The sequence below is a fragment of the Aquarana catesbeiana genome, linkage group LG04, assembly GCF_042186555.1.
Source record: "Aquarana catesbeiana isolate 2022-GZ linkage group LG04, ASM4218655v1, whole genome shotgun sequence".
In the NCBI taxonomy this organism is placed as follows: domain Eukaryota; kingdom Metazoa; phylum Chordata; class Amphibia; order Anura; family Ranidae; genus Aquarana; species Aquarana catesbeiana.
Genome location: NC_133327.1, coordinates 629,037,923 through 629,052,468, shown reverse-complemented (window position 1 = coordinate 629,052,468; position 14,546 = coordinate 629,037,923). Strand labels below are relative to the sequence as shown.

General features: G+C 44.2%; 1 protein-coding gene across 1 annotated transcript in view; it reads left to right on the top strand.

Moving 5' to 3' along the window:
• Nucleotides 1-14,546, top strand: part of IARS2 (isoleucyl-tRNA synthetase 2, mitochondrial) — a 161,927-nt gene that overhangs the window by 102,174 nt on the left and 45,207 nt on the right. Inside the window, exon 14 of the mRNA XM_073628359.1 lies at nt 2,382-2,478. Coding sequence (XP_073484460.1) covers nt 2,382-2,478 — 97 coding nt within the window. The remainder of the gene's footprint in view (nt 1-2,381; nt 2,479-14,546) is intronic.

Genomic DNA, 14,546 nt, shown 5'->3' with positions numbered 1-14,546 from the left:
TTGTGCTCTAGTGGTCCAGGGCATTGATCCTCCTCGAGAGGAAGATGAGTCCCTGAAGGCCCTGCAGCTTGAACTGGTGAATGAAATGTGATCTATAAATGAAGGATGGGTGGATGATAGGAAGGTCTGCCCCTTCCATTCATTGATGTCTTCTATGAATAGAGGAGCTGGGCAGAAAAGGTGGGACGGCGCCCTCAGTTATATTAACCCTGGCGGGGGGGGGGGGGGGGGTTAGCAGAGGAATTGTGGAGGAACATTTCAAGGGAATCTGGAGCCAGCAGCACAAGCCATGTCTCTTTTGCTGATGTGTTTTATTTTTGCTATACTAAGACTTTAAAAACACAATTGACAAGAGATTAGGACTCCCTCTTTAAGGCATCCTCGCTGGTAAGAGCGGCTAGGCAGCCTGCAGCATTGCATTTCTTATTGGATGCCTTTGAAGATCCCATATGGCAGCTTTCATGGGTGAGCACCATTTCTGCCTACATGAGAAGGATCTTATGGCTCAAGTGTTGGTCAGCAGAACTTCTCTGCAAAAAGCTAATCAGGAGGCTGCCTTTATTCGAAAGGTAACTGTGCATAAAAATACCATCTTACCTTTACTCTTACACTAGTCTGTCTACCTTTTGGATCTCCTCGTGGCCAGTCCCACGGCTGTTGCATACATCAAACATCAACATGTCACAATGTTCAGAAAGAAGCAGATCTGATCTTGTCTTGGTCAGAACTTCATGTTCCAGCCCCCTTCACCTTGCATAATACCACCATGAAAAATTGGTAGGTGGAATTTCCAGCCATCAGCAACTGAATCCAAGAGAATAGGCCCTATATGCGGAGGGGTTCTCAAGAGTTTTGTTTTTGGTGGAGGTACATCAGATGTGAATATGGATATTTTGAATACAAGATTCAATAAACTGGACAGATCTGTGTCCCAAACTAAAGATCCCCAGGCATTCGCAGTAGATGCTCTGGTGACTCTTTGGGATCAGTTTTCCTTTATGCCTTCCCTTCACTTCAGTTTCTTTCGCGCCTCTTGTGCAGGATAAAACTGGAGGGCCTTCCAATGATTCTGATAGCACCTGCTTGGCTAAGAAGAATGAGGTATGTAGACATTGTGAAGCTCTTGGCAGATGAGCTGTGGGCTGTTCCATATCAGCCAAGTTTGCTGTCTCATAGTCCAATCTGCCATCCTAATGCCACTGGCTTTGACAGCATGGCTGTTGAAGCCAAAGTCCTGAGGGATAGGGGTGTTTGTGACGCTGTAATCCGTACCTTCCTCATGGCAAGATAGGTGACCTCCAGAAAGTTGTAGCACCTCGTATGAGGCTCAGTTGAATCAGCAAGAGAAAATTCGAATAAGATGTGCACTTTTTAAACATTATATAAAGCTGAAGACCGCAAATATACATGTAAAACTTATGTAGGGAGATTTGGTTCATTCTTGTGTATCATCCGAGTCGGTTCACTTCACTGGTTATATGTGACGATTTACATCCACTTTAAGTACCGTCAAGGATCAGATCTCAGCCTTGACCACTCTGTTTCAGAGTCCTATTGCAAAAAATTCTATGGACACAGAATTGTTCCACCTGTGTGGGGCCTCCTAAACCTAAACATCCTAAGAAGGTGCTTGACACTTTGAATGTTCTGCCTATTTGAATTTATCTGAAGGCTGTAGCTTCTATAGTCTGATTCCCTGTTTGTTCCCCGTTTTGTTCAGGTTGCTTCTCGGTCCACTATTTCTAGGTGGATCAGTAAGCTAATTTCTGAGACCTATGGTATCACAGGAAAGTGTTCCCCTTTCCCGGTCAAGGCCCATTTCGCAAGGGGTGTCAGTGCCTCCTGGGCTATTCAGCATCAAGCATCTGTTGTTAAAGTTTGTAAGGCTGCTACCTGGTCTTTTCTTCACATGCTTACTGAAAAGTTCTACTAGGTAAATGTTTATGCCTCTGTGGGCAACAGTTTTGGGCAAAAGTTAATGCAGATGACTTTGTAGTGAGGTTTTTCCCATTTTGGACTTTTGGACATCACAAGTAGTCATGAATGTGAAGTCCTCTGTGTTCTGTGATGTACGATAAGGAAATTTAGGATTTTTAGTTTACCTGTAAAAATCCTTTTCTTGGAGTACATCACAGGACACCAAGATTACTCCCTTCTTGTCTTTTACTCATTGCTTGCTACAAAACTGAGGCTTAGCTGAGCTGAGAGGGGTTATGCTTGGGACGGAATTCCTGCCTTTTTATGGCCAGTGTCCATTCACCTGAAGGTGGCAGTATAGCCCAAATAGTCATGAATATGAAGCCCTCTGTGTCCTGTGATGTACTCCCAAGAAAAAGATTTTACAGGTAAACCAAAAATCCTAATTTTACATCTTTTACCAGGCAGGTAGCAGCGTTGACGTGTTGGAGTATGAGCCTGGACGGGATGTTTTGGACATCTGGTTCGACAGTGGAACATCATGGGCTCATGTTTTGGAAGGTATGAGATTCCTATAATAAGGACAAGACAAACTCCAAGAGCCAAGTATTTGAAAAAAAGCAAGTGTTGTGTGGTTGAAAGTATCATTTGTGATGATCAGGGTGTGTGCAAAAATGTGTGTTTCTGGGTGTCATTGTACAAAGGTTTTTACAGACATTGTTCCACTATTCCAACACTGTCATCTACTGAGCAAAATAAACCTTGTTTATTGGAACAGAACTGAAGCTGTTTAAGTAACCATTCGGATTTCATTTTCATTTTCTGAGGAAACAAAATGCTAAAGCGGAACTCCATTTTGTTAAAACCTCTGACAGGCAAGGTTTTTAGGACAAGAGACACCATGGGTCCCTTCTGTCATAAATACTTTTCCCTGGCTGGCAGTGGTAATGTACACCGAGCCATGCCTATGCAGCTCAGAGTGCACATTCATGGCAGTGACATCATTGTGGCCTGGCCATTCAGGAAGCTGAACAGAGCAAACCTGGAAGATCAGGAGAAGATTTAAGTCCCTGAAAACACTGACAGTAGAGTGCTGGAAGACTTCGTTTGACAGCAAAGTCTTTCATAATGTGCTAATATGCTGTGCATACTAGAACATTATGGCATAAACCTCCTGGGGGCCCATGAAAAAAAAAACTAAAGCAGAGTTTATTTCCCCATCAAATCAGTTTTTTTTTTTTTTTTGGTCTTCTGTCAGTGCACTTATGCAGGGCTTTGGGGTTGGAAGTGTTGGATTGAGGAATTCACTAGCAAGAAGCAATTTCCCTATGGCCTTCGAGGGACAACGTCTCTTTCGGTCTCTGTTGGATGCTACCATTAAAGGGGTTGTAAAGGTAAAAATGTTTTCACCTTAATGCATTAATATGCATTAAGGTGAAAAAACTTTTGACAATACCGCCGCCCCCAGCCCCCCCATTTTACTTACCTGACACCTCGAATCTCCGCTGCTCGTTCCCGTCATCTCTATTGCAGCTCAGCCTGGTCGCTGATTGGCTGCAGTGGATGGATTGAAAGCAGCGCAGCCATTGGCTCGCGCTGCTGTCAATCACATCCGATGACGCCGCGTGCCGGGGGGCGGGGCCGAGTGATACAGTGAGCGGCTATAGCCGCCGGCTGTATCACGGGAGCGCGCCCGCAATAACTAACCACCATGCGAGGGAGCTCGCATTAAGGTGGTTAGTTCTTGTGGGAAGGAGCTGAAACAGCCGCCGAGGGACCCCAGAAGAGCAGGTTCGGGGCCACTCTGTGCAGAACGAGCTGCACAGTGAAGGTAAGTATGACATGTTAGTTATTTAAAAAAAAAAATAAAATTACCTTTACAACCCCTTTAAGGATTCTGCAGGGGGTAAGAGTACCCACCCTCCCCAGTGGAAGAAGCCTAAAGGGCAGGCCTGCAAGTCTTTTACCTCGTCCTAGAAGAACCCCTTTCACTTCATACTTTCCCTCTGACAAGTCCATTGAAAAGCCTTCCTTGACGTGTCCCAGGGTTACAAGGCTGAGTTTCGTTCCCTGCCTGTTTCTCACTTCCATTGTCTCCTCAGTGCCTGGGCAGTTTCCATTATTTGTATTCCGAGGATCTTGATACAAGAAATCATTGCCCCAATCGCTGCTATGGAATGTTTTCAGGGGTTGTACTCCAAATTCTCTTGTTGTTTCCAAGCCCAAAAGGGATATTCACCTCATTCTAAATGCTTACATTTATAACTCAAAAATTCCAGGTGGAATCCACAAGATGCATTATTGATTCCCAAAGGGGCTTTTTAGCCTCCGTGGACATAAAGGACACTGCTTTACATAAACCCCTATTTTCAGTGCATCTTTTTTTTTTCTTTGCAGTGGGTCTCCTGTACTGCCAATTGGTGTCTATTCTGGCTGTCCCTTTGTACCTAGGGTGTTCACCAAGGTACTTACTCCAGTGTTGGCCCTGTTATGCTTTAGCCTTATCCCTATTGTAGGCTATCTGGCCACCCCTTCTTTAGGGAGTAGTCAGCGAGGGCTCTGGAGGACAATATGTCCCTGTCTGTCTAGATTAGGGTCTCATGGAACCCAAGGGTTCCTTGACCAATGAACAACTTCTGCTTCTTAAATAAGTTCCCACTGATACCATCAATCTTTTTAGCTATTTGTATGGGGGTAATGCTTCCCACTGACCATCACACAATGTATCATGGGTTGTAGATATAGGAACTTTTAGCAGGGGTTCCCTGAGACCGGAAAGTTATTTCAAGGGCTCCTCCATTTTGAAAAGATTGAGAAAGGCTGGTCTAGATGTTAGAGGTTTGGATGGAATCGGAACCTTCAGAAGTTGATGCTGACACATCCCTTGGAGTATTTGGGGCCCTTTCTATATACTTCCTAGGCCAGGGCTTTCCTTCCTCAGGAGAAACTTCTGACTATCCAGTCTCAGGTTTTTGCACTCTAGTCCAGATGCCGTCCACATCTCTGATTCTGTATGAGAGTCTTGAGTCTGGTGGTGGCCTCATTTGTGGAAGTTTAATTTGGGTGTACTGATTATTCTCTACGGTTTTGCACAGAAGCTAATCTCTGCCTATTATTCCCTCTAATATGAGCTGAATGACCAAGACACATTTCTGCTGACAGTGCTGAGGAAGAATATCTGCTATTCTGAATGCTGATCCAACTTCTTACCATGATTCATGTTAACCAAATGCCCTGACTTTTGTATTGTGATCAGTGCATCTGCAGCAGCATTCTCCATAGTAAAAGTTTCAGCAGTTACTCATGTATACATCGCAGCAAGACTGCTAACATAAATCTAAGGTGATAATGGAGTGTACTTCCCATTTCAGAGACTTTCTGCAGGTTATTTATTTTTTTAATAATTCTAATAGGTCACAGGTGGACTTTACTTGTCTGTGGTTGTTTTTTATTCTTATATAAAGTAATTAAATCATTGTTTAATTGGTATTTTTGTGAAGCTTTCTGATCCCTGGGCTTGTTACTTTGTTAGTAACTCTAGAAAATATTAGATGTTCACCCCAGGTTGTAAAATCTAGCCCTTGCTGAGGAGCTCTTGTTCTGCCAGCCGATCAGCGTGTAAGTAAACATTGTTACTCTGTTTGCTTAATTTTTAACAGGGCAATTGGCGCTTTACAACATCCATATCTGCTCACATTTTAATGCTGACCCACAGATTTAAAGCAAACAAAAGCTTTAGATTACGCCTGAGATCACCTATTCACCTGTCTGATCTTGTTTTATATAAATCCGCTGTCTTTTTCAGGTAGAAACTATAGTACAGTTGGCACAGGGATGGTTTAACTGATGTGAAACTGCAGTTCTGGGCAGAATTGACCCACCTTACACTTCTAGTTCAACGTTAGCTGGAGATGCATTTTATACAATATTTGCTCAGGATATGTGTAATTATTATTCAATTAGATTGGGTTTTTATAGTGTAATGGTACCTTGCTGCCGTTACACTTATATCAAAGGGCTGCCCTGAAAGTATAAAAATTGTCTGCCCCCTTATTCAGATCAATAGCACTGACTGCATTGCTCAGCAAATTACTGAAATGTTCCTGGGCGGGCTTATGCATGTGCTGTGCATTCCTATTCATTCATTCAGATTTGCTTCTGAAAAACAATCAAGATTAATTCATGCTGTAATATTCTTGTTTCTAGATAACTGCAACCCTTTTTTAAAGAGCTAACAGAAAAAGTCTTGCAGCACAAGACCACCCTCCACTGGCTGCTAGTATTAGGTTTGGTGAGCTGCAGTCCCCAAACTAAACCAATAACTGCCCACACAGCTACTATGGGGCATGGGGTGGGAGGAGGATAACCATTAGTGAGGCTTTTGAGGAAAATTAAATTGTGAAGTCTCCAGTCTAAAAGAGCTAAAATAAGATAAGCTGAAGTCTGTTCACAGCAGAGGCGGATCCAGGGGGGGCAACGGGGCAATTGCCCTTCTCCCGAAAATATTACTGACAGTCTCTCTCTCTCTCACATTATTGGCAGCAGCGGCGCCGAGAGAGAGACCCTGTTGTCTTTACACCACGCTGGAACCTCTAGAAGATGGAGGGAGGAGGTGGGCGGAGCCGCGCCGCTGGCTTGGCCTCTACTGTTCTCTGCAGTAGTTGCTAGCGCCTGTGCTGTCTGGCGTCTAGCAACCAGTGACGTTGGTTATGTCAGAGCCGCTGCTGAGAAGGAAGAGAGCCCCAGCATTCAGAGCGGAGCCTTCTTCCTTTGCGCCTAGTGAGAATATTGGCTCCACCCACCTCCTCCCTCCATCTTCTTCACACTCCAGCACGACGTGAACACAGGTTGAAGTAATGGCTGTGTGTCGGTGTCACTGTCATGTGATGCTGCCTGCAGTGCAATCCCGGATCCCGCTCATCTCTATTGCTCATCCATGGGAGCCCCTCCCCCCAAGACAGCACCAAAGTATTTGAATAAAAGTGAGTACAAAAACTTATGAATGTGTAAAATCCAGGTTCTTTGGCATTATTTATGGAAAAAAAATGCTGCCCTTTTAGTATTGACATTTTAGTCTTGTTCAATCTTAACCTCTTCAGCCCCGGAAAGTTTTAACCCCCTTCATAACCAGGCCATTTTTTGTGATACGGCACAGCGTTATTTTAACTGACAATTGCGCGGTCATGCGACGTTGTACCCCAACAAAATTGACGTCCCTTTTTTCCCACAAATAGAGTTTTCTTTTGGTGGTATTTGACCACCTCTGCGTTTTTTATTTTTTGCGCTATAATCAAACAAAAAAAGCGAAAATTTTGAAAAAAAAAAGCAATATTTTTTACTTTCTGCAATAAAAAAATGTCTTCATCAATTTAGGCCAATATGTATTCTACTACATATAAAAAAATCCCAATAAGTGTATATTGATTGGTTTGCACAAACGTTATATCATCTACAAAATAGGAGGTAGATTTACAGCATTTTTATTTATTTATTACTAGTAATGGTGGCGATCTGTAATTTTTTTTTTTTTTTTTTTTACAAAATTGTTTTTTTATTTGTTTTGATAGAAAGTAGTTTACAGGTTCAGATAGTACAAATGCATCCATAAACAAATCTCTTTTACAAAATATAAAAGAAAGTACAATAGCCCAACGGGGGCCAACTGTTATAGTTATACATCATATTTACCAAATTCCTCAACGGAGGAATGAAGTATACCACTGGTCACATAAGGGTAATGAGTGTGGACCTCGTAGGGCACCACAACCTAAAATCACAATGCTATATACAGCAGGGATATTTCCATGAACACAACATCCACACCATACATGCACCCATCTATACTCATTCACACAAAAAGGCAAACCTTGTCCCACCCCGCCTCCACCACACCGTCCCTCCAGGTACACAAACGACCCACCATCCAAAGGTTACAGCCTCCCCTAGACGTCAAAACCAAAAAAAAAAAAAAGAAAACCCATCAAGGGGAGGCCGGATATAGTTATTGTTGTGAGAGCGGAGTGTCCTTCCAAAAGGAGTCTGCTATATCAAGCCAGGGCTGCCAGATCTTAGCAAATTTTTTTGGGCAGGCACTACCCTTATAAACCAGTTTAAAAATTGGTATAACTTTATTCATCATACGATACAAAACTTGAGTATCTGGGGCAGTTGCATTCTTCCATTGCATCAAAATTAATTTTCTGGCATAAAACAGTATTATACGGACAAGAGTTTGAGTATGAGTCCTGTGTATGAAATCATTCAGCAAACCCAATAGTCCAACCTCCGGGGTGCAGGGCATCTTTATTTGTAGTGTGTTTTCAAAAAACGAAAAGAAGTCCCTCCAAAAGGTGGACATAACAGGGCAGGACCAAAACATATGCATGTATCGAGCTTCTGAGAAGCCACACCTAACACAGGAGGCTGCAGAGTCATATCCCATACGGGCCAGCCTAGCAGGAGTGTAATGCATCTTATGTATAAATTTATATTGTACATATTGGTCATTTGATCCAGTAAGGTCCAGAAAGCACACCTCTGAGGCCTCCTCCCACCCCTCCTCTGACAACCCGGGAATTTCCTTTTCCCATTTCCGCTGAGCAATCTGAAAGGGTTTAACGCCCGCCACCTGAAGGCGAGAATATATAGTAGTAACAATTTTCCCAATATCGGGATATGACAATAGCACCTCTAGAGGTGATTCAGTGAGCTCCAGGGACAAACCAGAAAATTGTGCCCTGATGGCATGGCCCAGTGAAAGATACCTAAAATAAAACCAGTTTGTTACACCACACTTAGCCTTCAGATCCGCAAATGAGAAAAAAGAGTCGTTTGAGTAGATCTGAGAGACGTGGGTAATACCAAGTCTTATCCACCACTGAGAATCTGGATGGCCCAGGAGCTCTGGAAAGTTAGGATTATGCCATAGAGGAGCATTGGGGGACACCCCTATCTGGTTAATGATTACTTTATTGCCCTCAGGCCAGCCAGCCCACCTCAATCGGCGAGCCCCTAGAACAATGTCGAGGCATGGACCTGTGTAATGTGTCCTAGAGCCCCTAGAACAATGTCGAGGCATGGACCTGTGTAATGTGTCCACTAGTGATGCCCTGGGGCCGTTAAGAGCGTTCAATAGAGCGGTGGAGCAGGAAGAGGAGGCCTCCAGAAACCAGTCATAGACATAAGCCAGCTGTGATGCTATAAAATAGTGCCTTAAATTAGGGCAGGCCAAACCTCCATCCAGTTTAGCAGCCTGGAGTGAGGCCCTAGCGATTCTCGGGTTCAAGCCCTGCCAAAGGAAGGAGGAGTTAATTTTGATAAAAAGTTTCTTAAATAAAAATATTGGGGAAGCCCGAAAAACATAGAGAAATTTAGGTAAAAATATCATTTTGAAAATATTCACGCGTCCAATCAAATTTAGTGGCAATGAGGCCCAGGAGCGTAACCTGGTCTCCATTTGAGTTATGATCGGGGTGATATTAAGGGTCTGGAAACTAGATATATTATTATGAATATGTATTCCTAGATATTTAAATGTATGATGTATAATCAGCTTGGACTGGGCTAGGTAAGCATAATCCCTGTCAGGGCATATGGGGAATACCACAGACTTTTCCCAGCCAACTCTCAGTCCGGAGGCCCTCCCAAACTCGTCCACAACCTCCATCAAAGAGACAAAGGCCTGTTCTGAGCCGTCTAAGTAAATCAAGGCGTCATCCGCATATAGAGAGATCCTCTCAAACAGTTCGCCATAGCAGATGCCCCCCACTGTCTCCGTTTGACGCACTGCCAGAGCAAGTGGCTCAATGGCTAGTGCGAACAAAAGTGGAGAAAGCGGACAGCCCTGCCTGGTTCCCCTCTGCAAACTAAACATATCCGATATATCTTTGTTGGTACATATTCTTGCCCTGGGGTTAGTATAAAGCAACCTGACCCATTTAATAAATTGGACGCTGAAACCCATACGATGCATAGTAGTTTCCCAAAGGAAGGACCAGCTAACCGTATCAAATGCTTTCATCACGTCAAGTGATAGTACCAGTCCGCTTCTTCTGTCCGTGGCAGCCCTGTGAATATGTATATAAAGGCGACGAATGTTGTCATATGTACTCTTACCAGGCATGAACCCTGTCTGGTCCCTGTGAATAAGGTGAAGAATGACCTTTTGTAATCTCAAGGCTAGGACCTTCGCTAGTACTTTAACATCGCTGTTTAGTAGCGAGATTGGACGGTATGACCCACACAGCAGTTTGTTTTTGTCAGGCTTGGGTAGCACAACAATGAGGGCTTCATTCATGGAGGGGGGAAGTTCTCCCTCCTTCATTGCCCGATTAAAGAGAGATAAAAGTTTTTGTGCCAATTCCACAGCATAGGTTTTGTACCATTCTGCAGGCAAACTGTCCAACCCAGGGGTTTTATTGGGGGGTAAAGAGCAAATAGCCTCAGTGATCTCTTCGATTGTCAAGGGAGTGTCTAAGATGGAGCTGTGGGAGTCATCCAATACAGGAAATTGAAGGGAGTCAAAAAACCCCATTTTCATCTGGAGGGTAGGGGGCTTCATGTAGGGTCTCATAGAAGGACTTGAACGTCCGATTTATGGTCAATGGGTCTGAGGTGATTGAGCCGTCAGGCAATTGAATCTGTGATATGGTCCTGTCAATGTATTCTGTGCGAGAAAGAAAGGCTAACATTTTACTATTCTTCCCACTATATATATGTAGTCTGGCAGCCAGATATAACTACTGAGTCCGCGTTGCTTCCACCCTATGGAGATCCAGGGCCCTGTGCGCCCCCACCAAGACTCCATGAGAATCCGGGGTGGGGAGCGCAGAGTACTGGGCCCTAGCAGCCTCCAGAGAGGACTCCAAGGCCAGAAGAGCAGCACGGGAGGATCTCCTATGTTTAGCAATGTTTGAGATATATGAGCCCCGTACAGACGCCTTAAAGGCATCCCATGTGGGGCCAAAAGAATCCGATCCAGCGTTGTCCCCCCAATATATGGACATGTCCTGCCGGACCGGCTCTTCAAATTCAGGGGTGGAGACCCAGAGGGGACTGAGCCTCCACAACCGAAAAGAGGGTCTGTGACCGAGTATTAATTCAACACACAGGGCGGAGTGGTCAGAAATTGTCTGAGATATATAGTATATTGTCCGGGTATATGAGGTCAGGTCAGAAGTCCCAAGGGCGTAGTCCAGCCTGGAAAGAGTACGATAAGACCGGGACTGACAAGAGTATTCCTTAGCCAATGGGTTTTGTTGTCGCCATAGTTCAATGTATCCAAAGGAAGCACACCACTGACAAAACAGCTTAGATTCATACTGAATGGGTTTCAGTCTATCCAAATTAGGGTCCATAACAGAGTTAAAATCCCCCACAATAAGGGTGGCTAATGTAGGCAGATCTGAGAGCCTTGTGCACAGATCTGTAAAGAGTGCAGCCGTAACAGGAGGGGGAGCATACACAACCACCAGAAGTAATGGGGTGGCATGTATCTTACATTGGAGGAAAATATACTGCCCATTAGGGTCTAAAATCACTCTATCACATGAAAAGGGGAGGCCCTTCCTTATGAGGACGGACACACCCCTGGCGTAATTAGAAAATGTGGAATGATATCCATGCATGACCCAGTGTTTTTTTAAAGCAAGCACCTTAGACCCCATAAGGTGTGTCTCCTGCAGGCACAGTATATGAGGCTTATGAGCCTTGAGAAATTCAAACAGGGAAGCCCTTTTAAATTTGGAATTTAAACCCCGGACATTCCAGGAGATACATTTGACTAAAGACATATGAAGTTAGTGTAAATCAGCAGATCAAGGGTATCGTCACGGCTGCAATCCCAGAGGGAGGACAAGGCAGGACAAAAATCACACGCACACTTACACACCACAATCATCCATTCACACAACATTCCTGTGATCAGTAACAACACAGTGAAAACTGGCAGTAGCACATAGTTAACCCCTGCCTTACCCCAAAAAGAAAAAACAGGAGCAAGCTTAGATCCCAAACTGCTAGTACATACTAGAAACATGGCCAATACAGGCACATCAGCAAACAAAACTTAAAGAAAATCAGATGTCAACCAAATATGCATCTTGTCCTCATGTGAAAACAGGTATCTTGAATCACCTGCCACAGATAAAGGCACACAGGCCGGGGAAAAAGAAAAGGGAAGGAGAAATTTAACAAATTTCCAGGACAGTCACCAGTTCAGGTGTCCAGGGCCCGGCCAGACATTCGACCCGGTTGATGCAAGGACTCAAACCAGGAAAGAGCATTTGCAGGGGTTTGGAAAAAATGCACCTGGCCCTGGTGCACGACTCAAAGCGTGGCAGGAAACAGCATAGAATATTGGATGGTCTTCTCCCTCAATTTCAGCTTAATGTGTTGGTACTTGGCTCTTGAGGCACGGACCGCTGGGGAATAATCAGGAAACAATGACACAGATGCGTTGTTGATCTTTAGGCTCCCTTTTATGCGGGCAGCTTGCAGGATAGCGTCCCTATCACGATAATTGAGGAGACGGATTACCATAGTGCGTGGAGGGTTGCCTGCAGGAAGCGGCCTGCCAGGCACTCTATGTGCACGCTCCAGGACAAAACATGGGGAAAGGCAGTCTTTACCAAATTCTTGGGTAAACCAACTTTCCAGGAAGGAGACCGGGTCAGCGCCCTCAACCCGCTCGGGGAGGCCCACTAGACGCAGGCTGTTTCTGCGCAGACGGTTCTCCAAATCGTCGACCTTGTCCTCCAGAGAGAGGATTTTAGTGCCATGCGTTTTTTAAGTAACTTGGACCGGGCCGACAGCATCCTCCAAATCGCTAATACGGCGTTCAGTCTCAGAAACCCGGTCCCTCATTTTATGCATGTCCTGGCACATAATTGTTTTGTCCAGTTTAAGTTCCTCCACTTTCCCCATGATATCAGAGTGATTTACCTTGATCAGTTTGAGGACATCCAGCAGGGTGGGTTCTGGTTCTGGACCATCCTCAAGGCCATCATCACTGTGGGGAGGGATGACCGATAGCGCCGGGGGAGCTGAGGTCCCTGGAGAAGGTGGTAGCAAAGGATCTGGCTTCTCATCAAAAAGATCCGGCGTGGATGCCAGGGACGAGTGTGGATCTGTAATTTTTAGCGGGACTATGACATTGCGGTGGACAGATCGGATTTCTAACTGACACTTTTGACACTTTTTTGGGTAACCAGTAACAATAAAACAGTGATCAGTGCTAAAAATATACACTGTCACTGTACTAATGACACTGACAGGGAAGGGGTTAACCTCAGGGGCGATCAAAGGGTTAGGTGTGTCCCTAGGAGGGTGCTTGCTAAATTTGTGGAGGATGGATTTACTAGATGAACATAGTGATTGATAGGGTAAATGGAATAGCCATTTTATTTATGATTATCAAAACATGTATTTTGGATTTAGTATATATATTATTGGTTGTAAATTCTGTTAGAATTCATATTGGGTAACAATTGTCTTGATTGTGTTCAAAGGCTATTTACGCCTTAATTTGCAAAGAGTACTATCTTGCCCTTTGAAGATGGGCTTAAAATTGACAAGCTTATGTGAATGACCATCCACATATCAATGAATATCACCAGAGTATTAAGATTTGACTTCAAAAGAACTTTAGGTAGTTGGCTAGTTCCCACCCTTTTTGGTAAAATATATAAACTGTTCTCCCTAGCTACTCAGAGCAATTCTCTTTGAAATAAACATGTACTGAACATGTATTTGCTCTCCTTGCCTGTAGCTTACAACTACAGGCTTGAATATTAAATACATTTTTGTGGATTCAGCTTCAGCATAGAGCAGAGATTATCTATTCACTCAGCTGTCAAAAGAAAGCATCCAAGTTTATAACTTGAAACATTGTAACTAAGCTTCCTTCTTAGATCAAAGGCATAGAACTTTGAAAGATGAAAAAGTGAGAGCAAGGTATGTACAAGAAGGCCAACAAAGGCATAGAACTTCTGTGTAAATAAATAATCCGGGCAGTCTGCCAAGTTTTCAACAAAATGTAAATGCAGGAAGTTTAACCACTTATTTGTAAAGGGATTTTTTTTTCTTTAAATAACAAACATGTTATACTTACCTCCACTGTGCAGCTCGTTTTGCACAGAGTGGCCCCAAACCTGGTCTTCTGGGGTCCCTCGGCGGCTGTTTCAGCTCCTCCCCGCAAGAACTAACCACCTTCATGCGAGCTCTCTCCCATGGTGGTTAGTTCCTGCGGGCGCGCTCCCGTGATACAGCCGGCGGCTATAGCCGCTCACTGTATCACTCGGCCCTGGCGTGCCGCGTCATTAGATGTGATTGACAGCAGCGCAAGCCAATGGCTGTGCTGCTTTCAATCCATCCACTCTAGCCAATTAACGGCCAGGCTGAGCGGCGAAGAGGACATCGGGGGCGAGCGCAGCAGGTTTAGGGGCTCAGGTAAGTAAAACCGGGGGGCTGGGGGGGCCGGTATTGTTGGATGTTTTTTCACCTTAATGCATAGAATGCATTAAGGTGAATAAACGCAATCCTTTACAACCCCTTTAAAGTCTAAATCTTTTTCTGACTCTTCTTTCTTAAGTTAAAAAAAGAAAATGCTAGAAAATTACCTGAACCCCCAA